Genomic DNA, 27,500 nt, shown 5'->3' with positions numbered 1-27,500 from the left:
AAACCTCATAGGTTCGATTCCCGTAAGGGAGTGAAGTGAGTGGCTGGTTACCTACCAGGTAACGCTTATGGTTGGCCAGCAAGTGAGGTAACATCAGCCACGGTGCCTTCAGTTGTGAGAAGCAGATCATAGAATGATTGAAAATAGTTTACTGTCAAATAATGCAAAGAGTACGCGACACGTCTTTCCCCCTTATTCTTGGCTCATCAGGTGTACACACTCACTGCACTCGCTTACGGTAATCAAACCTCGGACGTCAGCGCTAGAGGGGCTTCGCAGCGGTGAAGTATTGCTTTTAAATTTTAATTAAGAAGAAAAGAAAACCTTTTTAAATTAAGTCTTAAAAAGAGGTGTAAAGATATTGACAATAAGCTACGCAAACCCACCAAGAAATGCAATCGTTTAAATCAAGGCGCGAGTCGAAAAACACCATCCCATAATATTAGTTAACGATTAACACATTTCTATATGTATTGTAAGCATACAATACAACTGATAATATGTTGCGCTTATTTATCTGGTGTACCGACATTTTTGCGCGTTTAACGTCTGAAATCTAACGTGGTTTGTGCCCTTCAGAATGAAAACAGTTTGCATTTACCTTTTTAGTAAAAGGCGAGCTTTTAAGCCTGAGAAATCACCCCGTAAATGCACACGTTTAATTGCACATGTGTTAATATGTATGCTTACACAGTATTAAAAGACAATGAACAACGTCATTTACCTTTATTCCCGCGTCTGATAAAAGGCGAGCTTTTAAGCCTGAGAAATCACCCCGTAAATGCACACGTTTAATTGCACATGTGTTAATATGTATGCTTACACAGTATTAAAAGACACTCAACAATTAACGTCATTTACCTTCGTTCCTGCGTTTGACTCGTGCTGTAAATCTCTTCCTTGTTTTTAGTTCACGTGATTACGTAGGAGGCGTGATGACGCGATACGTGACTCCGCCTCCTCCATTAGAATATATGGACAAAAAACAGGTTCCAGTTATGACCATTACGCGTAGAATTTCGAAATGAAACCTGCCTAACTTTTGTAAGTAAGCTGTAAGGAATGAGCCTGCCAAATTTCAGCCTTCCACCTACACGGGAAGTTCGAGAATTAGTGATGAGTGAGTCAGTCAGTCAGTCAGTGAGTGCTTTGCCTTTTATTAATATGTATAGATATATATATACGCGCTATATTTACACTTCAAAAGCCCAAGATTTCATTCCAGTGATCCATAATAATACATCAACCATGAATATAGCACAATATTTGACCAGACTGACATAGCTAACATATAAATATATAAAAATATAAAAAAATGAAATATATAAAAATATTTCCATATTTTTCTGTCAACAACATGTCTATCTATCAGCATAAAACAACTCGGCTCCTACTGGACAACTTCTATCACCTATGAGTTGTGCTTTGATCTTTATTTTTTGGTGAGAGCACACAAGGACCACAAGGACTTTACTCAAATGCTACCGTGAGTACGGCAGCTGGATCTTCAGTCATATTTTGCTGTGTTCGAGGGATTGAACAATGTTTCTGCAATGGAAAGAAACTGAATGACAAAACAGAACAAGCTGCAGAATGACATTAAATGTTACTGGTAGCAGCAAATATTCCAATGAACGCTTTGATGACTTTTCTGTTTTACAGAAGAAAGCACTTCTTTTTTAATTACAAGTCAAGATTAGTCAGAATTACCAGTAGTATGATTTTGATTCTAATTATTTATAAGCATTTTGTAAGACGGGCGGCACGGTGGCGCAGTGGGTAGCGCTGCTGCCTCGCAGTTGGGAGACCTGGGGACCCGGGTTCGCTTCCCGGGTCCTCCCTGCGTGGAGTTTGCATGTTCTCCCCGTGTCTGCGTGGGTTTCCTCCGGGCGCTCCGCTTTCCTCCCACAGTCCGAAGACATGCAGGTTAGGTGGATTGGCGATTCTAAATTGGCCCTAGTGTGTGTTTGTGTGTGTCCTGCGGTGGGTTGGCACCCTGCCCAGGATTGGTTCCTGCCTTGTGCCCTGTGATGGCTGGGATTGGCTCCAGCAGACCCCCGTGACCCTGTGTTCGGAATCGGCGGGTTGGAAAATGGATGGATTTTGTAAGACACTCAACAAGCTACAGCAGGCTGCAGCCAGTCTATTTAATTGAAAACTGCTGACAAAAATAATCACTGGAAACATTTTTTTTCATCAATGCATAAAAAGGCGCTGATGTGAAGCCTAGAGAAAACAACCAAAAAAAAAAAAAAAAACTTTTGGTTTTCAAAACTTTTTTGATTCAATGTTGATAACAACATCCATCCATCCATCCATCCATCCATTGTCTCCCGCTTATCCGAGGTCAGGTCGCGGGGGCAGCAGCTTGAGCAGAGATGCCCAGACTTCCCTCTCCCCGGCCACTTCTTCTAGCTCTTCCGGGAGAATCCCAAGGCGTTCCCAGGCCAGTCGAGAGACATAGTCCCTCCAGCGTGTCCTGGGTCTTCCCTGGGGCCTCCTCCCGGTTGGACGTGCCCGGAACACCTCACCAGGGAGGTGTCCAGGAGGCATCCTGATCAGATGCCCGAGCCACCTCATCTGACTCCTCTCGATGCGGAGGAGCAGCGGCTCTACTCTGAGCCCCTCCCGGATGACTGAGCTTCTCACCCTATCTTTAAGGGAAAGCCCAGACACCCTGCGGAGGAAACTCATTTCAGCCGCTTGTATTCGCGATCTCGTTCTTTCGGTCACTACCCATAGCTCATGACCATAGGTGAGGGTAGGAACATAGATCGACTGGTAAATTGAGAGCTTCGCCTTGCGGCTCAGCTCCTTTTTCACCACGACAGACCGATGCAATGCCCGCATTACTGCGGATGCCGCACCGATCCGCCTGTCGATCTCACGCTCCATTCTTCCCTCACTCGTGAACAAGACCCCGAGATACTTGAACTCCTCCACTTGGGGCAGGATCTCGCTACCAACCCTGAGAGGGCACTCCACCCTTTTCCGGCTGAGGACCATGGTCTCGGATTTGGAGGTGCTGATTCTCATCCCAGCCGCTTCACACTCGGCTGCGAACCGATCCAGAGAGAGCTGAAGATCACGGCCTGATGAAGCAAACAGGACAACATCATCTGCAAAAAGCAGTGACCCAATCCTGAGCCCACCAAACCGGACCCCCTCAACACCCTGGCTGCGCCTAGAAATTCTGTCCATAAAAGTTATGAACAGAATCGGTGACAAAGGGCAGCCCTGGCGGAGTCCAACTCTCACTGGAAACGGGTTCGACTTACTGCCGGCAATGCGGACCAAGCTCTGGCACCGATCGTGCAGGGACTGAACAGCCCTTATCAGGGGGGCCGGTACCCCATACTCTCGGAGTACCCCCCACAGGATTCCCCGAGGGACACGGTCGAATGCCTTTTCTAAGTCCACAAAACACATGTAGACTGGTTGGGCAAACTCCCATGCACCCTCCAGGACCCTGCTAAGGGTATAGAGCTGGTCCACTGTTCCGCGACCAGGACGAAAACCACACTGTTCCTCCTGAATCCGAGGCTCGACTATCCGACGGACCCTCCTCTCCAGAACCCCTGAATAGACTTTTCCAGGGAGGCTGAGGAGTGTGATCCCTCTGTAGTTGGAACACACCCTCCGATCCCCCTTCTTAAAGAGGGGGACCACCACCCCGGTCTGCCAATCCAGAGGCACTGTCCCTGATGTCCATGCGATGTTGCAGAGGCGTGTCAGCCAAGACAGTCCTACAACATCCAGAGCCTTGAGGAACTCCGGGCGTATCTCATCCACCCCCGGGGCCCTGCCACCAAGGAGTTTTTTGACCACCTCGGTGACCTCAGTCCCAGAGATGGGGGAGCCCACCTCTGAGTCCCCAGGCTCTGCTTCCTCATTGGAAGGCATGTTAATGGGATTGAGGAGGTCTTCGAAGTATTCCCCCCACCAACCCACAACGTCCTGAGTCGAGGTCAGCAGCGCACCATCCCCACCATATACAGTGTTGACACTGCACTGCTTCCCCTTCCTGAGACGCCGGATGGTGGACCAGAATCTCCTCGAAGCCGTCCGAAAGTCATTCTCCATGGCCTCCCCAAACTCCTTCCACGCCCGAGTTTTTGCCTCAGCAACCACCAAAGCCGCATTCCGCTTGGCCTGCCAGTACCTATCAGCTGCCTCCGGGGTCCCACAGGACAAAAGGGTCCTGTAGGACTCCTTCTTCAGCTTGACGGCATCCTTCACCGCCGGTGTCCACCAGCGGGTTCGGGGATTGCCGCCACGACAGGCACCGACCACCTTACGGCCACAGCTCCGGTCAGCTGCCTCAACAATAGAGGCACGGAACATGGCCCATTCGGACTCAATGTCCCCCACCTCCCTCGGGATGTGGTCGAAGTTCTGCCGGAGGTGGGAGTTGAAGCTACTTCTGACAGGGGGCTCTGCCAGACGTTCCCAGCAGACCCTCACAACACGTTTGGGCCTACCACGCCTGACCGGCATCCTCCCCCACCATCGAAGCCAACTCACCACCAGGTGGTGATCAGTTGACAGCTCCGCCCCTCTCTTCACCCGAGTGTCCAAGACATGTGGCCGCAAGTCCGACGACACGACCACAAAGTCGATCATCGAACTGAGGCCTAGGGTGTCCTGGTGCCAAGTGCACATATGAACACCCCTATGCTTGAACATGGTGTTCGTTATGGACAATCCGTGATGAGCACAGAAGTCCAATAACAAAACACCGCTCGGGTTCAGATCAGGGGGGCCATTCCTCCCAATCACGCCCTTCCAGGTCTCACTGTCATTGCCCACGTGAGCATTGAAGTCTCCCAGCAGAACGAGGGAGTCCCCAGAAGGTATGCCCTCTAGCACCCCCTCCAGGGACTCCAAAAAGGGTGGGTACTCCGAACTGCTGTTGATAACAACAGATTGTGAAAATGTACAGCATAAAATGGAGTCTTGTATACATCTGGTAATCATTCTTTGCAGAGAGAATGAGGACTGTGTTTACAAATATTTACATAACCCACATTATTGTATAACCTACACGCTCCTCCCATTTACTGTAAAATCTTACCCACATGCCTAAAAAACAGCAAAGTTAATGAACACTACAATTATTGTCCACGAGAAAGTCAGATGGCACGCTTCATAGTTGTAGTTTTAGATCCGTTTCTTGTGGATCCGAGTTCATTCAGTTCTGTTTATGTCTGGCAACAGTTTGTTATAAATATCTATGTAAGTATATTATGGGCTGAGGATATGAGTAATTAAAAACTCAGCTCAGATATGATGACTATCATCTCGAAACCCACTTGACTACTGCTAGACAAAAACACTTTTAGAATCACTGACATATGCTTCAAATCTAGTTTGATGACAGCATTTTACCTAATATTATCCACCTGTTAGCTACTTAAAGTAACTAATTTCTATATAATCTTCAGAGATATTAACTGGTTGGTAGAGTATCAATAGATGCCGGAAAGCCATTTACTTTTAGTGCAAACCTTACAATACATTTGAATTATTTAATCAGATTGTATTTCTATTTTGTGCCAATCATAAATTTTCAATGGCTGGGAAACTGGTGTTTTTTATAATGGTGTATTGGTCTTATTTTCCAGTAGAGGGTCACATATAGAAGCAGTCCATTTTACGTAATAAGCCTTTTATATACCCAGTGAAGAAATGCAGAATTTTTGGCAGAGTTTTAGCATGTAGAACAGGGCAATTCTTACCTGTTAACACTAGAATTACCAAAGCCTACGAAAAAACTTGTAAATCCGTTCCACCTTAAATCCCTTCGCACTTCACCGTCAGCATCTTTTGTCTTGAAAATGTGCTAATCAAGACAAGCAGCAAACAGCCTACTATTCCATCCCCCCCACTAGTGCAGAACGGGCACAAAGTTCTCCCAGTTCCAGCCTTGATTATCTTGGAGTGAAGTGCTGGAGTTTTAGAATGGAAATAGATCATTATTTAGAACACATGCATTTCACGTGTGTTCCGTTTCTACAATAATCTGTGTAAACACATTGTTAAAACAGAAACGTTTTTCATATTTTATTAATAAATGACAAAATGTAGACATAAACTATATAATGTGTGAAGCTGGAAGTCCAAAGATCAAATAAACACTTTCACAAAAGGTTCGAGGATGATACAACAGTTTCCATGGCGCAGCAGTAAGAATTGCTGACTTGTAATCAACAGTACCCCGATTCGATCCTGACTGCCTCGTATATTTAACATATTGTGTAGTGAGCTGCCCTTATTGTTATTATACAATAAAAACATACATTTGATTTCCGTCTGTAACAGCCGGTTTAAATTTATGGTTTACTTGTAAAAGTTAGTGTTTTTTTTCACTTTTATTCTCTCAGTCACGATCACGATACAAACTACCTAACAAAAAGGGATCTGATGCTGTTAGTTTTTATTTGAAACTGGGAATAACTGTAGATGTGAGTGGTGTTTTGAGGCAATGGAACTGGAAATTCCCTGATCTGGATGGATAAAAGCTGACACACAAACGCTGGTGAGTCTGCCTTCTTCGTGTCTCACTGCCACTTGATTTTTTTTTTTTTTATTCAGTTTTATTGCGTGTTCCTGCTTACACTGAATTAGTATGCATCTTATGGTCCATGATGTCAAAGCCACACTGACAAAAAAAACTGAGACATAGGTATATATGACATTCGGAATTATTCATTTTATGATATGTATAGTATATTTTGGAAAACATTGTGGCACGGATGCAACATTATTCATATTCATTCGTATACCATTTTGCGGTTGTAATCAGTGACTGCGTTTTTTTTTTTTTTTTATTGATCTTAACCAGTCTCCACATTTTGGTGCATGGTGGTGTTTCTTTTGTACTCCAGGAAATGCAGAGAAAAGAATAGTACAGAGAGGTCAGTTCCGCGCTATATGCAATCATCAAATTCAAATGCTAACAGTTCCCAGACAACCAAGGACCTTCGTCCTTTCTACGTTTACGCCATGTGTACCTGTTGCAATGTACACACTTCTCTCTATGCTGTGGTTCCCATTACATTGAAGGGGCATTTAACACTGACTCAGTTTGCTTTCCTGGGGAAAGCGGCTGTCTTGGAACAGAAGCTTGTCGATGTTGCATCCTCCTCCTCTTTTTCCATCACCTTTTCTTGTAAGAAGCGACGACGAAGTTCCTCTGCAAGGTGAGCCATGAACACTCTTCTTTTCTCAGTGGACCCCACCTATGCCTTACACAGTACATGTGCGTTGATCGCCTCCAGGTCAAACGTGTTATAGCACAAGCAACCAGCCACCTGTGTGTTCCTGCTCGCACTGAATAAGCTCATGCCTTCTGGTGCATGATGTCAGTGCAGCACTGAACAGCTACAAGAGTGGTAGTATCTGCTATACGTCTGCATCATTGACTTTCAACATGGTGGATAGGATAGTAATCTGAAGAACCCAGAGACACTATGGCATTCCCCAGAAAACTGCTGATATGATTCAAAGTTTGTACACAGACACCACCTGCTGAGTCATCCACAATGGTGACCTGTCAACACCCTTCATTGTTAATACTGGAGTAAGGGCGTGGATGTCTGCTGTCACCAATTACTTCATTTCTTGTAATTGACTGGGAGATGACAACAATGTTACGCCAACCACAATGAATTTAATAGAATCTGGAATACTTGATCTTGAGGACAAATTCTGCTTGCTGTCACATCCCAGAAAAAAGAAAAATCAGGAGTAGTCTCCTCTAGACTTTCTCGTATACTCAGATATGGGGATGGATATTTGAGGAGTAAACCACAAGACAATGATTATATTTTTACATTATGTACATTAAAGGACCATTAACAATAAATCAAATCAAATTAATAATATATTGAACAATTATTATAAAAGTAAAGCTGAATAAATTGGACTCTACAGCTGCTTGAATAAAAGGTAAAGTACCACTTCCGGTTAACGGAAGTAGCCCAACAATTGATGGAAATCTACGTTTTTTCAGACTATGGGAAGTCTAAAACATCTAAAATCATCAAAATCTAGACATCAAATCTTTGGACAATTACAATACTTTACCTATACTTCATATATGAGACAGTAAAAAACAAAGAGCTTCCTTATAGTTGCTAGGACCACAGAACTGGAGTTTAGCATCATCATGACGAAGAGCACTGTGAATAAATGCAAACTAGCATGCTCCTATCAGCATACTGTCTAATCCATTTTTTATTCTAGTTTGTATGATGTCGATGGTGGGCATGTGCTGTTTGTTTGCATGCTCCTGTCAGTATAGATGTTCAGGTCATAGAAGACAGTATCCGCTTCACAACTCTAGGTAACACTATCAATAAGACAGGAGGGTCAGTTGAAGATGTGTGGCCCAGAATCATTAAAGCGCATCAAGCCTTCAGTATATTTGGCACAAAAGTCAAATCCATACTGCTGTTTGGAGCAGGGACCAGAATACACACCAAGAGCCTGGATCACAAGTTGAAAGTCTCAATCTGATGCTCAGGACCTGGCACAGGCAGGTGTTAATGAAAACGTGTAGCTTCTGGTCCACAGTTGATCACATTACATTTCGCAACACCACACTAGAGCTGAGCTGGCGGTCAATCATATTGTCCATCACCAATCAGCTGGGCACACCTTCAGTGTAAATAAAAATCATGAATTGGCTCCAAATATTTGCAGAAATTTCCTCAAAATGATCAAATAGGCAGTCACATTTTTTTTTTTTTTTTTTTACTCAATCATGCGTGCCTTAAAAGAAATCTCTCAAGACTAACATTTGCAGCAGGAGGGTATGCGAGATTCTGGTGCTAAGCTAGTTTAGCAGGAGTGGGCCGGGTTTGCAAATTTTTTCGTAAGCTTTGGCAATTCTAGTGTTAATGAATCTACTTACTGAAATTTTGATGCTTATAATATAGGCATTCACTTTTAGTTGTATAAAATAAAGTGGAAACTCAGTTGCACAATGTCTTGAAATGTATTCTGTTTATGCTCTAGCTTTCAACAGTAATTTTCTTTCGGAAACAGGTGACGATTTTATTTTTTTTAGCTACCTCTGTATGTTGCAACAATACAACTTAAACCTCACAATTTTGCATGGTTTAGCAGTACACACCATATCATCAGCACCCACCAAAACAGGTAGAATCTGATCTTAAGGATTTAAGAGTTGTAAATTAGAAATCGCAACTCTGGCCATTGCTATTTTTAGGTAAAATTATAGTAAAGTTTTTAAAAAAAATTTTAATGTTAAATTAAAAAGAAATTGTATAATGATATAATTTTTGTTTTTAAGGATGTTTCTAAAGAGCTTCACAAATAGTTTAACTTATCACTCTAAAACAAAAACAAACTGCTCATTAAAATGAATGTTAATGATAAAATATAAATGTGTTATATAAATGACATACTTGTAATACACAAATTACAACTGTTTTAACAGTATACATATTTATGTAACATTTCATTTATAATTAAAGCTTTAAAACTATTTACCTCAGGTTTGACCTTGTCATTGCGTTTTTTGTCCCATCGCTGTAAGGAAGGTAAAGTAAAAATAACAATTTAAGTACAAGAAATGTCTGAATCTTAATTCAGATATTGTAATTAAACAGTAATATAGATACTAATGCTTTACATTTAAATTCTTTTATACTACATAATAAACAGAAATAATTTCATTTTTATGATGTACTTTTGAGCACGATTAAAAATAATACAACTGTTAAACCTATTCGAAACGTGGCAGTATTGGATTTTATTCTTCACCACTAATTCACTCTGCGACTTTGCCAGTACTTCTATTGCATAAAAAAAGGTAAGCAGTTATATTTAGCAGTTCTTATTTTCAGTTAAATAAATACTATATTAATTAAATTGAAATCTGTACCACACAGGGAGGAACCGGGAAGGGAACCCACAATCTTCCACAGTCTCCCTGAATAGACTGTAAGCACTACCAAGTTCTATTTAACAAAATAGTGAGGTGGATTTTAACAGACACCAAAATGAAACAATCTATAACTGATATTACTAGGCATAATATCATGGGGAATGTGTTTTATTAAAAGAAAGCACACAGTAAATGTTATTGGACAAACTTTGTACAGTTTTTGAAGCCTGGTTAAAAAAAAAAAAAAGTTTGGTCTCTTACCTACTGCATTCACTCCTAACAAAATAACTTAATTTTGACATTCTGAACAACAGCATTGCAAAAAATAAAAAAAAATGACTTACATTTGCTTTTCTTATTGTGTCAGGATCCACAAAACAACCCGACTTAAAATCAAAATCTGAAAGATCAAGTTCTCCTCCAAGGTAACTGACTAGCTCGATCTTACTTCTCATTCGCAGTCCATCAGGGCTATAATGGTAACAGACAGAAAATGAAGAATAGGGTGCTGCTCACTCAGTAACAGAAACCTCTAAACAGCTACTTTTAATGCACTTCAGTAGTTTGTTCACCTACTATACACAAAGCAACTATCTTAAATAAGCCGCAATAAAGTCTACAATAGATTTTAATTTTATTCTGGTGTTTTGCTAAAGTCCAATAAGCAAATAATATACTTTCAATTATTTTGAAACATACAAAAACAAAAGGACAGGAACTATTTAAGTCTGATACTCAGACTCAATGAAAAATTAACTCCAAACATCCCTACCTACAGATGGAACAGTAAATGATGACATGGTTAGATCCAGTCAGATGATGGTATAAAATAAAAGTATGTATAACCTCTGACAGGAAAAATAGATAATGCATGTGTTTTTCTTTTTTTCTGATACTCAGACACAAGGGCTGTAGCTGGTGATAAGCTGAGAAATCAAGGTTGGTTAAAGTTCATGAACTGTAATGAGCTAAAGATAAAAAATGCAAAAACTTTAAAGAGGAGCAGTCAAGAGTTAATGCAGCGGTTTGGAAGATGGCCATGCATGGCATAGCTCATGTCATGGCGTTGAGTTTTGGGATTTTGACTTCTTCTATCTGCATAATAATATAACCCCAAACTGGAAAAAGTTGTGATGGTATGGAAAATGTAAATAAAACAGTAGTGATTTCAAAATTCACTTTGACTTTAATCTATTATAATTAGTACAAAGACAAAATATTTAATGTTAGGTCTGGTCAACTTCATTTTTTTGGTATTCATTTTTTCCTGCCATTGACAGGCTGCAACATATTCCAAACAAAGTTGGGATTGGGCAATTTATAGTCAATAATGAGTTACAAAAAGAATATAATGATGCGGTAATGTTCAACAGGTGACTGTAATCATGCTCTGGTGTACAAACTGCATTAAGGAAAGGCCCAGTGCTTTAGGAGGAAAGATACTGTATGTAGTAGAACGCTATTTCTTCAACAAATGTGTAAGAAACACATTGAAAAATTTAAAAACAAAGTTTCTCAAGGACAGAACAGAAGGGATTTTGATAGTTCACCTTCAATAGTGCTTAATGTAATTAAAAGATTCAAGGGATCTAGAGAAATTTTGATGCATAAAGAGCAAGGGCGTAAGCTGACTACCCATGATCTGCATCAAGATATCAAGATCAAGATATGTCATTCATCAATAAACAATGTAATTAAATGGGGTCAGGATTACTTTGGCAAACCTTATCAAGTAACAATACATAGTTACATCCACAAATGCTGTTTACAACCATAATTTAGCTAAAAGGAAGCTATATGTTAACAGTGTTCAGAAATGTCGTTGACTTCTCTGAGCTCATAGGCATCTGGGATGGACCATCACTAAGTAAAAACATGTATTGTGGTTGGACAAATCAATATTCTACATCAAAATGCACATTGTGTCCTCTGGACCAAAGGAAAAAGGACAATCCAGACCATTACCAGCTACAAGTCCAAAAGACAGCATTTATGATGATATGGGTTTGTGTCAGTGTCCTGGACAACTTGCAGTTTTGTGAATGCACCAAAAGGCAGAAAAGTACATACAGATTTTGGAGCAACATAATGAATCAACACACAATTTAGGAGTTATCTTTGACAGTAGCATTACTTCTAGTATGACTGGCTACTGCAATGTGTTATTCACTGGCTGTTCAAATTGTTCTTTATGCATTTTTCAATTAATTCAAAATGCTGCTACAAGAATCACTGCAATCAATAGAAGAAACAAAAAGTATGAAAACATAACTCTGAACTCACTACATTTGTCATAGCATACCCTGATTAGAGTCGCTGATTAGCTGTTTGTTAGTCATTTGTACAGAGAGATGGACGCCTGAAAGGACCTGTCGGGCCCGGGCCCAGAAGGCTCACAGGGGCCCCTCATGAAAATGAAACCAGTTGAGATTATGGAAGTTGAAACAAAGTGATCTGGAAAGGATTTTGAGCCCCCTGAAATGTCAGTTTTTCTGTTATGCAAAAGCCTCCGTAAGATTAGATAACTGCTTTACTAATTATTATTCTAAACGTTTTTTTTTTCTGCTGTGTTTAGAGCTGATAATCAATGTTATTGGTTGTTTGAGTTAGGATAATAAACATACATAATGGTGATGGTTATAACATAATCATTATTATTTTTTACCATTTTTGTTAAATATAAGGAATCTTTCAAAGCTCAAGATAAACTTACAAACAAAAGAGACCCAATACAAGCAGAAATTTTACAAAATTTGGGAACCTACATTAGTTACATATAGAAGAGACAAATTAAAAATAACTAAATTATATTTTTTTTATATAATTCAAGTTTGCTTTGGTATTTTTTAAATCTTTCATAGACTTTAAATAATATTTGAAATCTATCATAAGTATCCTGAAAGAGGATGCATTCTGTATTCTTGAACCATTTCAATTTTTAATATGAATTTTACCCAAAATAATTAATAAATGTATATAATAAATATTACTGTAGATACTCGCGTATTAGTCGATCTCGCAGATAAGTCGAGTGTATTGTTTAAGCCGAAAATTACGAAATTTGTTATGACCCGCGTATAAGTTGAGGGTAAAACTTGACAGCTATGAGAGATAGAGGGCGACAATCAGCTGTTAATGGCGACAAAACTCACTGTCACGTCACAGGCATTCCCTCTGTGCTTGGAGAAATGCTAGACTCGTTGACTCGGCAATAAACCTTGCGTGTGCGTGAGCTGCGAAATGTAAACAAAGGCAAGATGGCGTCGATATGTCACAAGGGAGCGAAGCGAGTGCAGAAAAGAAAACACTCGGCAGATGATGTTTTGCACATTATCGCTGAGTCGGACTCTGATTTTTCAGAATCAGATTTTATTGACAGTGATCAGGAATCAAGCAAGAGAGTGAGAAGCCGGCATCAGCTGATTGGACACCAGCCGATGCCACGCCAGCTGAACACATTCGCGCAGCCGATGCAGCTACGGCAAGGTTCGCGTGGGAGGAATACCCAGACATTGATCCGTGGGAGCTGAACTGGCTACCGGACTTCACAAGACAGCATGGCTTGCTGTTGGACACGACAGATCACCCGCTGCTGGACTACTTCAGGCTGCTCTCTCCTGATGCTGCTTTTCAGCTACTGTCAGACGAGACAAACAGGTAGGCAGAGAAATTTTTTGAATCACGTGCTGCGCTTGCATCGCATTGATAGCGTGCCTTGCCTTGGTTCTTTTGATTCCAAATCTGGTAGCACGTGGCAGCTAATGGTATGTTTGTTATCCAAAACCTAATGCTCAAATTCAAGTATTTCACAGTTTAAAGAATTATTTAATGAAATTAGAAAAAAACTAGCTAATTAGCAATAGTATTGCTGGCTTATAATTATTTCAAAGACCATGGGAAACGGCAGATGACCGGTGACTTAACACCGTGAAGTGTTGAGTGTACAATGTAATTACCCAAATTCTACGGACAATTATGTTGCCACGCAGATAAGTCGATTCTGCTTTTTTGAATGAATTTTAAGGCATAAATTTTTCGACTTATACGCGAGTATCTACGGTACTTTTCATTCTAACTTTATACAATACAAAAGAATGTCAAATCCTTAAACGTAAAATACGCCTTTAATACTAACTTTTGCAAATCAGTTGAAAAGAAAAAAAAAATCAAAAAACAGGCATCTTACAAAAAACTTCAGATTCTCCTTTAGCAGTACAAAAAGAACAACAAATGATCCTTCTCATGTTTAAACTTAGAAAGTACTAATTTGAATATTTCCAGATGAGACTTCAAAATCAAAAATTGGTCTCACGCTCAAGAAACAAGCTTCAATATCTGCACAGTTCAAAATGAAGTCTGAAAAAGACTCAAAACAGGAGAGGGGAACTTTAAGAACCCCTAACACACAACCACAAAAACAAAGTTCCTTTATGTTTATTTACAAATATTTAAAAAAACAAGAAGAAAAACAAGGTATGCCTAAGGAAAACCAAAACATTCTAGATTCAGATATCCTAATCCAAAAACAAAGCTACAGTCCATAAACGATAGATCAAACAGAGAGAAAACATAAGGCAAATTACCATACCTATGTAGGCACTACTCAGCTAAGCACACCTGCTGTGCCAGATGATGCAGTATCAATCAACCAACATTATTTGTCTTGCTAGTATTACTGAATTAACGAGAAGTAATTTCCTAAAACTAACAGAAAAACACATGAACTAATCACTAGCTATAGCAAAAAAAAAAAAAAAAAAATTAAGGATCTTACAATTAATCTTCATCATTTTGGCAATTAAGAAAGTAGTAAAGAATCTATACTGTATGTGTCATTATAGATTCAGAAGGATTTTTTTTAAACTGCACATTAATCTATTAACTCTTTCAGGGCGAATATTGACTTTTGTCAAAAGGAGGGAATGACGGGGGCAATCAACTGTAAACGGTGGCAAAACCCACCGTTATGTTTTAGTTGGACTCTCTTACCTAGAAGGAATGTTGGATTCATTGGTTTGACAGGGATTCACTACACTCACGTGAGTAGAAAGGAGCAAAGGACGGCAAAAATGGCATCGACATCTGTTGAGAGTTCGAAGCGAATGTGTAAAGCAAAATACTCCGTGAACGATGTTTTGCACATTATCACTGAATTGAACTGACTTATCAGACTCCAATTTTGACACAAGTGATTGAAAATGAATGTGCGGTAGCAGCATCAGCTGATTGTGGTGCTGAGCAGGTTTGTGTAGGTGACGTGCCTATGGCAATGTTCGCCTGGGAAGACCGCCACTTACAGTGACAAAAGGTACAAAGCAGATAACAATGCCCTACGACCACTACTGCTGCCCCCGTCCCCAGCCACATGAAGACAGCCTGGGAGCCAGCGTGCCCAGAGCACGCAGCAACAGATGTTTTATGTTAATTTCTGTGTGAAACCACTGCTTTGTGTGTTTTTCAGAAAACTGTGTTTTTGGGGAAAAAAATACTCGGAAATCAAAGAGTTAGGACAAGTTCTATCATTTATATACTGCAAGAAAATGAAAAATTAACAGAAGTTTTTATTTTTATTAGATTGCTGTAATGCCCTCTAGTCAGGGCCAGCAAGAAATGACATAAATTGGCTGCAGTTTGCTTAAAATACAGAAGAATGAATTTTAACCAAGAAGATATTTTAACAATTCTTCATTATTACATTGTATGTCCATGTCTTTTAGGATTGACTAGTCTACAAGGCTCTGAACAAACCTGAATATGCCTAAACATAATCTCAGATCTTCAAACTCCCAGAATGATGGATAAAAGATCTAGAAGACTGGTCTTTGGCTTTTATGTACCAAAAACCTGAAATACTTTATTAAAGAGAGATAGATTAAGCTTGCATTTTTGAATATTTTAATAATCTATTAAAACATGTTTTATTATGACATATTCATCCATCCACCCATCCATTTTCCAACCCGCTGAATCCGAACACAGGGTCACGGGGGTCTGCTGGAGCCAATCCCAGCCAACACAGGGCACAAGGCAGGAACCAATCCCGGGCAGGGTGCCAACCCACCGCAGATGACATATTCATTACTTGCAATATCCAGTAGCATGCAAATGTTTGAACACCCCTAGCCAAATTACATATTTTGTTAATGTATGAAATAAAAAATAGAAAATTCAACTTCAAAGTATACTGACATGCACAATGACATTTTATGAATAAATTAACCTTCTTAGCATTAAACATGAGTGTTACTTGGGCTGCAAAAACCGTGCTTAAAGCGTTAGTCCCAAGTGTCACTTGGGCAACTGTACAGATGTGTCTTGCGTAAGCGTTAGAACCGAGAATCACTCGGGCTGTAAAAGTGCTTTCAGCTTAAGTCCTGAGCATTACTTGGGCAATGTTATAGGTGGGTCTTACGAAAGTGTTACGTCCGAGCATCACATGTGCAAAGATGTCGGTGAGTCTTCTCCTCTTACCTGTAAGTGTGATCAGTAACCTCAGGTGTTGCAGGTGTTAAGGAGCCTCTCATCAGCAGTGATAAGTAAGAGAATCTGTCCTAAGGTGGTGAAAGTGAAACGGACAGCGAGCCCAAAAGAGATTTTGATGAATCCAAAAGTGACCTTGGTGTTTGGCTGTCTGTTGACCCTGCTTCAAATAAACCAAAATGAGTATCACCTCATTTTGATTTTGTGGGGCATCCAGGAATAAAAGTGGATGTTGACAGCCAAGATCCACTCATTTAAGTTATTCCTGGATGATGATGTGATCGAAAGAATTGTTTGATCCAAATTACAGTAATTACTGTGTTGCTACATCATTGGTGCGGACTTTGATAGATGCTCTGCTGGAGCAAGATTACTGTCTAACCATGGACAATTTTTATATTTCACCAGAGCTATTTAACATCTTCCTGCAAAGAAAGACTGACGCATATAGAATACTGTATCCCAACCATAGTGGCATGCCTGAAGACTTTGGCAGAATTAAAATTACAGCAAGATACACTAGTAGCTTGGCAAAAGGGTAAAATGCTTGTGCTGAAATGGAAAGATGTTTATCTACTTAGCACTGTACATAATGCAGCTCCAATCACTGTACAGGCAAAAGGCGACAAGCAGGTTACAAAGCCTTGAGCTGTGGTCGACTACAATAGCACAATGGGCGGCGTAGATCAGGCAGATCAAGAATTAACTGTTTATCCCATTATGCGAAGGCAAAAAAAACAAAATATAACAAAAAGATATTTCTTCATCTAGTGCAGTGTTTCTCAATTATTTTCTGTCATGCCCCCCCTAGGAAGAAGAAAACATCTCGCGCCCCCCGCGCGACTATAAATAGTATCATTTGTCTATAAAATTGTTATAAGTACACCTCTGCATAACACTGTATCCTTATTAATGTATAAGAGAATAAAAAAAGAAAGAAATATGGACCAATTTACAACAAAGAATAGCTTTATTAAATGTAACAGAAAAGATTTAAAGTGCATTCTAAATTCAAAAAAAATTAAATCCTTAATTAAACTATAAACATTTTTTGATTGACCATGTCAAACCATATGATACTGAAAAAAAATACATAAAATCAATAAATAATAATGCATTCAAACTGATCACCAACATTTACTCAGGAGCACAATATTAAAAAAACTTTAACCTGCAAAACAAAAATATATAAAATAATTTGAGCTGATTTTTTAATCAGAGATGATGTCTGGATTAATGGCTACAATGAGCACGTTTTGCAATGCACAGCTTTTCGAAGCAGGGTTTGAAGCAGGACACAGCAACTCTCAGCTCCTTCTCAATGTGTAGCCGGGACCTGTATTTGCTTTTCAGAGCAGCAACAGCAGAGAAGCCAGTCTCACACAAGTAAGAAGTTGCAAATGGAAGAAGAATGTGCACAGCTCTTTGTCCTAAGAGTGGATATTGCTTCTCCACATTCAGCCAGAATTCACTCAGTGTCTGGGATGTGAAACTTAGTCTCAATATGGAGTCAGATGTGATTTCTATGAACTGCTCCTTCTCTGCAAGGCTAAAACCAGCTGGAGCTGGTGCATTAAAAGGATCTCTCACCCAGTCATACTGGGAACTGTTTTTAGGGAAGTACTTTGTAAAGAATCCCATCAGTGATGAAATATGCTGCTTAAAATATGGAATCACTGAGGTGACATCATAGTCAGTAGTGTCAACAAATTCCTGCAAGTTCTCAAATGACACAGTATTTCCTTCATCAAGTCGCCTGCCCCACATTGCAAGCTTTCGAGTGAAAGAGTTGATCTTGTCTGTGACCTGAGGGAGGTGTTGATTTTTCCCTTGAAGCTGTAGATTTAGTTCATTGAGCTTTCCAAATATGTCACTCATGTAAGCAAGTTTCATCAGAAAGTTCTCATCACTAAACTTTCTTGCAACTTCATACTTGTGCTCCTGCTCCAAAAACATTCTTATCTCTTCTCTGAGCTCAAAAACTCGGGATAACATTTTTCCTTGTGACAGCCACCTTGCTTCACTGTGAAACAGCACAGCTTGATGTTCAGCTCCCATCTCCTCACAGATAGCAGAGAAAACTCTTGTTTTTAGTGGTCTGGTCTTTATTAAATTGACTACTCCTACAATGTCAGTCATAACCTCACTTAATTCAGAGGAAAGGTGCCTTCATGCCAGTGCCTCTCTATGTAAAATCCAGTGTGTCCACTCAGCATTAGGTGAAGCCTTCTTTATGAGAGTCCGAAGTCCTTTTCTCATCCCTGCCATGGTCTGTGCACCATCACTGCAAACACCAATGCAGTTCTCCCACTTTAGCCCATTCTCAGTCAGGAAGCAGTCTAGCATTTTGAATAGCTCTTCGGCTGTGGCTCTGTCTCTGACATATTTACAAAAAAGTAGATCCTCACACAGGGAATTTGTCATTTCAAAACGTACATAAGCAATAAACAAACAGTCTTTGTTGCTGTCAATTGCTTCATCAAATTGTAAGGCAAAACGTTTATCTTTGAGTTTTTCTACCAGCTGTTCTTTAAGATCGTCAGCAATGTCATTTATACGTCTAGCAACAGTGTCATTTGACAGAGGGATAGTTTTTATTTTTGCAGCACTTGCGTCATCCAGCATGACAGAGACCATGTCTAATACTGCAGGCAGTATCAGCTCTTCTGCTATGGTGTGGGGTTTTTTGCACTGAGCAATTTGGTACGCCACCTTATATGATGCCAACAACGCTCGCTGGTTTACTGAAGTAGCAGTCAGAAAGCGGGATGATTGCTGGCAATATTCAACACGTTTTCGCTGAAAAAACTCAAGCGGCTTATCAGCGTGATTAGGGTGTAATGTCTTTAAGTGACGCCTTAATTTATTTGGCTTCATGCTGTTCGCTGCCAACATTTTTAGACACAGTAAGCACACCGGTCTTTCCTCGTCTCCCACCGTAGTCACAGTGAAGCCAAGCGCTACATACGCTTCGTCATATTTCCTCGTCTTAGCTTTCGGGAGACTTTTGTTTGTCTCTTTATCTTCTTCTTTCTCCGCCTGTCTTCTCATCCCTGTTAAAAATTTTTTCATGATGTCACTTGAGGGTCTGCTACACTTCGTGTCTACACTTCATACTCATACTTTGTACTGTGTGCAAAGCGCGCATGCTCAATGCAAACAAAACCCCTACACCACCGAGCGAATGCTCCCTGCGCACACTCTGCCAATGAGAGCGCCACTGCCCCTTAATGTAGTGGAGTGGTATTGCACTTTATTCTAGAACAGTAAAAAAAAAATCAAAATAGAAAAATAAAAAAGCATGTTCCCCGAGGTCAAACGCGCCCCCCTTGACAGAGCCACACTATTTGAGAAGCACTGATCTAGTGGAACAGTGCATTTGGAATGCATTCGTCTTATACAAACAAGAAGCTGGCAAAACTATATCTCATGCAAACTTTACATTGCAGATTGTAGAACAAATTTTGCTGCACATGCACCGTCCACACTACCCTCCTAAAGAGATGCAATCAAACCAGTGCATCGTGGATCAATCCAGTGTGTCTTATTGGTAGACATTTTATTGATTATATACCTCCAACTGAAAAAAACAGAATCCAACTCATACCTGTACAGTGTGCTGTTCAAAAATGGATAAATCTGGAAAGAAAATCTGAAGAGAAACACTGTATTATTGTCCCGACTGTGACGCTGGATTGTGTCTTTCACCGTGCTTTAACATTTACCACACAAAGGACTAATTTAGGGTTTATATACTGTTCTGGCATCATTAGTATGATTATTATTATTACTGTTGCTATTATTTTTATTATTGTTCATTTCATATTATTTTTATTCATCTCTAATTTATATTTCCACCTTTTCTTTTAGCCAGAATGGTTCAGCCTGCTCCTCACACACTTGAATCGTAGAATGGTAAAATCCATAGACAAGTCAACCAACATTACATGTGTTTTCTTTTGCTTAAATTGAAATAGTGACGCCAAATTCTAGATTACAGAAGATAAAGAAAAGAAAAGCTTGAATGAGAGAAGATAGTATGACAGTTGATCACTCAATATTTCTCGGGGAAATGTCAGTTTATTAACATTAGCCCACTCTCCATACGTGGTCCAAACAAACCAGTTTACAGGATTGTTCAATCTAACCCAACAAGCAAAAGATTATAAAAAAATAAAAAATAAATAAATAAATAAAATAGTAATTACAAGCCAATTCAAGTATGTCGTGCAGTTTAAAGTTTTTTTTTGTTTGTTGTTTCCTTTATTCGATTTTTATATTTGAATGTACTGTTTCCAGAGTTTTGGGATTTTCTGTACCAGAAGTAAACCTCAACTTTCCTCTCAATGCTAATTGCTGTACAGTGGATGTGAAAAAATGTTATTTTTTAGATTTCATGAAACGAAAAAACAGGCTTCACAGAGGACAACCTTATTGCTTTGATGCGATTCGTGGCTATAACGAGGAAAGCGGTGCATTGTGCATCGTAATGGTTTGGTCCACTAGGGAGGCTGGAGGCTGGTTTTACAGTTATCCATTATTTGCTTCAGGACTGTTCTAGTACCAGTACTGAGATCTGAAAGCTGGTATTGAAGCTAAAATCAAAGTTTTAGCACCAATCCAACACTAATCGTTTGAAATGTTATATATATGTTAAATTGTTTTTGTATATTTTATTTACAACTTCACTATTTAAATAAGGAATTAAAAATACGAAATAAAGTTGCTTTACAAACATCTGCTAAATAAAATCTATAATGTGAATTTCCCATTGGGATTAATAAAGTATCTATCTATCTATCTAATGGGGATTAACTATATACAGATCATTACAATGCAATATTTAGTATATTCAGTTACTTCATTTGGAAGACATTCACATCCATTAAATAAAAGATGGCCTTGTGGCCTCAAGAAGCAAAAAGACACTTAGCTGCGGAAAAAATAATAACATTTAGCTTGTTTAAGCAGTTATTGGTGGTTTTGTCTGGATTTCATATGTGCATTACAGGCACTGTTCTCAAGTGCCACTTACATTTGAAGGCTGCAGTATCTATGCAATAGTTTCATAAGCTTTGCAGACCTATGGCAAGTAAAAAGAAGTTAGAATATGAATAATAATGTAGAGACCCGCATATCCAATGCATGAGGCTTACAAGAATTTAAGATTCCATTTGTGGGTGAATTAAAGGTTCGCTATCCTAAAAAGTTCTTGCTCATCCAGTCATCAATTCTAGACTGAAGACAAGATGACTGTGAAGATGCTTCTCATTAATAGCATGCACCTGTAAAGGATTTGCCACTGTGCCTATTGACCTTTACAGATCTATATTGGGAGTGTGTTCGTGTTTTGTGTGTGTGTGTGTGTGTGTGTTAATTTTTCTCACTTCATTATTCAGCATGTGCTATGGTTGGGCAAATAAGCTATCAACTATCTTCACTTATTAATTTCTTTGAGAGTGTACTCAAGTGTGCATGTGCATGTTCTTGCATGTGCCCCCATGTGTATGTAAATAAATTATGTATCTCAAAAACTACTCATGCAAAAATTTTCAAAAAATTTCTATGGCAGCAACGTGATGGTGCAGGTTGGCTCCACGCTCCCACTTTTGTTTGGGAGTCTTGTGAACCAGACGCTGTTGATAGTCATGACCGGGATGAGCCAGCGAATGAGGACATAACACACAAAGCAAGGGGAAGGTGTACAAGTGAACAGGTGCTTTTATTAACAAACAAGTCCAAAACAAACAGTGTTCAAAATACAGTGCTTAATCCATAACAAATAAATAATCTAATACAATGAAGGTTAAAAACACACAGTCATCAGATCCTTAATGTTCCTTTTGTAACGTGATGATCCCAGCCCACCTCCTTCTTTACCCGACGAGGTAAGAAGGCGGTATCGTGGCAGCAGAGCCGGCACTAAGCTAAAAATGAAGCGGCTTGCAAGAAAGTGCTGTTTTAAGCCTTCGGTGCCTTCTGTGATTATGGGAAATGTGAACTTACTATCAAATAAGATCGACGAACTGGCTGCGCTGGTGAAAAATGTCAGAACCATACAGAGAATGCAGTTTGTGGTGCTTTTGCAAAACGTGGCTAACTACCACCATCCCAGATGCTAACGTGGAGCTACCCGGGTTTAGCACAGTTAGAGCGGACAGAGATGCAAGTACCTGCGGGAAGCACAAAGGAGGAGGACTCGCTCTCTATGTTAATACACGGTGGTGTAACTCTGGACATGTTAACGTCAAAGTCTCCACTTGCTGCAGGGACATCGAACTGTTGGCCGTAAGTTTGCGTCCCTATTACTTACCCAGAGAGTTTGGACACGTCATTGTTGTTATTGTTTACATCCTTCCTCGGGCGGACGTGGAGACAGCGAGTGACATCATCCATTCTGCTGTTGCTAAGTTACAAACGCAGCACCCTGAGGTGCTTGTGCTAATCACTGGAGACTTTAACCATGTGACACTGGACAAAACATTACCTGCCTTCTCCCAGTATGTGGACTGTAACACCCGGGGAAATAAGACTATTGATTTACTGTATGCAAACGTTAAAGACGCATACAGCGCCACCCCGCTGCCTGCGCTTGGGAAAGCAGATCATAACCTGGTTCTGCTTCAGCCTCACTACAAACCAAGAGTGAGGGTCCTACCTACAACCACACGCTCATTCAGGAAGGGGTCCACTGAGGCAGAGCAGGCTCTGAGAGAATGCTTTGGAACTACAGACTGGGATATCCTGCAGGGATCACACAGTGAGAACATTGAGGAGGTTGTTGACTGCACTACTGACTACATCAACTTCTGTATGGACATTGTAGTTCCAGTAAGAACTGTACGCTACTATGCTAACAACAAGCCATGGATTACAAGTGACATCAAGGGTCTATTGAACCAGAAGAAAAGGGCTTTTAAATGCGGTGATCAGCATGAGCTCAAGCGCGTGCAGAAGGAACTTAGAATCCAGCTCAGGGCGGCGAAGGAGCAGTACAGGAGAAAGCTGGAGCAGAAGTTGCAGAATAACAGCATGAAGGAAGTGTGGGATGGGATGAAGGTCATCACTGGCTGTAGCTTGAAGCGGGGTACCACCATCGAGAGAGTCGTGAAGAGAGCAAACCAAATGAACAACTTCTTTAACAGGTTTGACCACCCTAACCCACTCTCACCTCAGAGTACTGCACCCTCCACACATCCTTCTGCTGATACCAGCATAGGAGAGACATCCCCACCCATAATTACAACAGCGCAAGTGAGCAGAGAGCTGAGGAGACTTCGTGCCAGCAAAGCAGCAGGTCCAGATGGAGTATCGCCATGACTGCTGAAGGTCTGTGCATCGGGGCTGGGGGGTCCTCTACAGCGCATCTTCAACCTGAGCCTGGAACAGGGGAGAGTCCCGAGGCTTTGGAAAACATCTTGCATCACCCAAGTCCCAAAGGTACCACGTCCTAGTGAGCTGAATGACTTCCGGCCTGTTGCTCTGACGTCACACGTGATGAAGACCATGGAGAGGCTGCTGCTTCACCACCTGAGGCCACAGGTTCAACACGTCCTCGACCCTCTGCAGTTTGCATATCAGGAGAAGGTGGTAGCGGATGATGCCATCATCTATATGCTACACCAAACCCTCTCCCACTTGCACAAAGGCAGTGGTGCTGTAAGAATTATGTTTCTAGACTTTTCTAGCGCCTTCAACACAATCCAACCTCTGCTCCTTAGGGACAAGCTGACAGAGATGGGAGTAGATTCATACCTGGTGGCATGGATTGTGGACTATCTTAAAGACAGTCCTCAGTATGTGCGTCTTGGGAACTGCACGTCTGACACTGTGGTCAGCAACACAGGAGCACCACAGGGGACTGTACTTTCTCTGGTCCTGTTCAGCCTATATACATCGGATTTCCAATACAACTCGGAGTCCTGCCACGTGCAAAAGTTCGCTGACAACAATGCTATCGTGGGCTGCATCAGGAGTGGGCAGGTGGAGGAGTATAGGGACCTAATCAAGGACTTTGTTAAATGGTGCGACTCAAACCACCTACAACTGAACACCAGCAAAACCAAGGAGCTGGTGGTGGATTTTAGGAGGCCCAGACCCCTCATGGACCCCGTGATCATCAGAGGTGACTGTGTGCAGATGGTGCAGACCTATAAATACCTGGGAGTGCAGCTGGATGATAAATTAGACTGGACTGCCAATGCTGATGCTCTGTGTAAGAAAGGACAGAGCCGGTTATACTTCCTTAGAAGGCTGGCGTCCTTCAACATCTGCAATAAGATGCTGCAGATGTTCTATCAGACAGTTGTGGCGAGCGCCCTCTTCTACGCGGTGGTGTGCTGGGGAGGCAGCATTAAGAAGAAGGACGCCTCACGCCTGGACAAACTGGTGAGGAAGGCAGGCTCTATTGTTGGCATGGAGCTGGACAGCTTGAAATCTGTGGTAGAGCGACGGGCGCTTAGCAGGCTCCTATCAATTATGGAGAATCCACTGCATCCACTGAACAGTGTCATCTCCAGACAGAAGAGCAGCTTCAGCGACAGACTGCTGTCACTGTCCTGCTCCACTGACAGACTGAGAAGATTGTTCCTCCCCCAAACTATGCGACACTTCAGTTCCACCCCGGGGGAGTAAATGTTAACATTATACAAAGTTATTGTCTGTTTTTACCTGCATTGTTATCAATCTTTAATTTAATATTGTTTTTTGTATCGGTATGCTGCTGCTGGAGTATGTGACTTTCCACTTGGGATTAATAAAGTATCTATCTATCTATCTTCTTCATCTCCCCAGTTCACCTATGACTCAAACAGTCAGCAGAGACTCAGCAGCTGTGTCCTCACTACCTGAATCCCGTCTTAAAAAGGCACTCATGTAATACACTTCAACAATTTTGTATTTGATTTCCAAGCTGGATAAAATCCAACAACAAAACACTTTTTATATGTGATAATTTGAAGTTGTAAGTTACTGTTCCCATGAAATAGAAAAGTGTGTCAACATGAACTTATTTATTAAGTGTATATAATCTTTTTGTTATATCTGTTCATCTGTAAGGATCAGATATAAATATATTTGCATATATTAGATTTAATTTATTATCCATCCATCCATTTTCCAACCCGCTGAATCCGAACACAGGCTCACGGGGGTCTGCTGGAGCCAATCCCAGCCAACACAGGGCACAAGGCAGGAACCAATCCTGGGCAGGGTGCCAACCCACCGCAGTTTAATTTATGTCATCTTTATTTATTCAGACTAAGTATTTTTTAAATGAAAATTCCCTTTTGTGCTTATTTATTATTGTTTATTATGTGTTAACTTATTGATTAGTGGAATTCATATTTTTTAATTGCCGAGATTATCACTATGCAAAACAGTAATAATTATCATTTAGGTATATGTCTGAATTAACCACAGAAAAGATGTAATTGTAAACACCAAAATATAATAGAAATGGTTCTGTGATAGACTGTTTCAGCTGCTAGATGGATTTCTGTTGAAAACAGTATGTGCAAACCTTTTCACATACAGAAAGACATGGTCTGTGCTACATGGCTTCTTACCACAGTATGTACTATGCTACATTCTTTAACACTAGAATCCCTGGAGCCTATGAAAAAGCTGTAATACCAGGCTACCTTAAATTCGTTCGCACATCTTCATCAGTGTCTTTTGTTTTGCAAATGTGGCAATTAGCACAAGCAGCCTACTATCCAATCCCCCCCCACCGACCCAGCTTTTTTTTTTTTTTAATTCAGTTTTCTTCTCTCGGTCACATTCACATGGTACAATGAACTTGCCTCTCCCTCTCCAAGTTGATGGCGTTTATCTCCACTATTTTCACAAGAACAGCAACGACCACAGTTGGTGCTGTTGGGGAAACAAATGTTCAGATGACAACTCGTGTTCAAATGACAGCATTTTCAAATAATGGCGTTTTCACACATGGATGTGTGTGTGCACGCACAAGAGAGGCAGAGAGAGATATGATGTCATTCAAGTGGTTACTGGAATATAAAATAAACACCTTCGCAAAGGTATAACGAAACAAGTGTGCTTTTATCTATACTAATAAAAGGCAAAGCCCTCACTGACTGACTGACTGGCTGACTGACTGACTGATTCACTCATCACTAATTCTCCAACTCCCGTGTAGGTAGAAGGCTGAAATTTGGCAGGCTCATTCCTTACAGCTTACTTACAAAAGTTAGGCAGGTTTCATTTCGAAATTCTACGCGTAATGGTCATAACTGGAACCTGTTTTTTGTCCATATACTCTAATGGAGGAGGCAGAGTCACGTATCACGTCATCACGTATTACGCCTCCTACGTGATCACGTGAAGTGAAAACAAGGAAGAGATTTACAGCACGAGTCAAATGCGGGAATGAAGGTAAATGACGTTAATTGCTGAGTGTCTTAATACTGTGTAAGCATACATATTAACAGATGTGCAATTAAACGTGTGCATTTACAGGGTGATTTCTCAGGCTTAAAAGCTCGCCTTTTATCAAACGCGGGAACAAAGGTAAATGACGTTGTTGAGTGTCTTTTAATACTGTGTAACCATACATATTAACACATGTGCAATTAAACGTCTGCATTTACAGGGTGATTTCTCAGGCTTAAAAGCTCGCCTTTTATTAAAAAGGTAAATGCTGTTTTCATTCTGAAGGGCACAAACCACGTTAGATTTCATGCTCAAGAGTAAGCTCAGCACACAGCGTGGTCATATTACAACCGGAAGGGTGAACTGACAATATGGTATACAAAGAGATCCTTAACAAATAATTATTGATTCATTTTCCCTCAGTTTAAAAAGGTTTACTTTTCTTCTTAAATAAAATTTTAAAGCGGTACTTCGCCGCTGCAATGCGCGGGTATTTTGATATATATCAAAATATATCGCGTCATCACGCCTCCCATGTAAGCACGTGACCTGACCCGCTGCCGTTTGCAATGCCATATTCGCGAGATACAAGTTTAATGACAAGACACGAGGTATAAACGACAGTTTGGATCACTTTGGGACAGAGTTAAAATTGCTGTGGCCAGAAACTTTTAACTGCCGAATCTTAGCTAACATTAAATAAACCCGTGGA

The 27,500-nt window shown here is 40.6% G+C and overlaps 1 protein-coding gene across 2 annotated transcripts in view; it reads right to left on the bottom strand.

Annotated features, from left to right (window-relative positions):
* Positions 1–27,500, bottom strand: part of LOC114660537 (methyl-CpG-binding domain protein 1-like) — a 417,772-nt gene that overhangs the window by 100,970 nt on the left and 289,302 nt on the right. For both annotated transcript variants that reach the window (XM_051933483.1, XM_051933485.1), the window contains 2 exons: positions 10,261–10,387; positions 9,520–9,558 (listed from right to left, as the gene is read on the bottom strand). In XM_051933483.1, the coding sequence (XP_051789443.1) occupies positions 9,520–9,558; positions 10,261–10,387 (166 nt within the window). The remainder of the gene's footprint in view (positions 1–9,519; positions 9,559–10,260; positions 10,388–27,500) is intronic.

Source organism: Erpetoichthys calabaricus, chromosome 11 (assembly GCF_900747795.2).
Source record: "Erpetoichthys calabaricus chromosome 11, fErpCal1.3, whole genome shotgun sequence".
NCBI lineage: Eukaryota > Metazoa > Chordata > Cladistia > Polypteriformes > Polypteridae > Erpetoichthys > Erpetoichthys calabaricus.
Note: the sequence above shows the minus strand (reverse complement) of the source record. Positions and strands in the feature narration are given on the sequence as shown.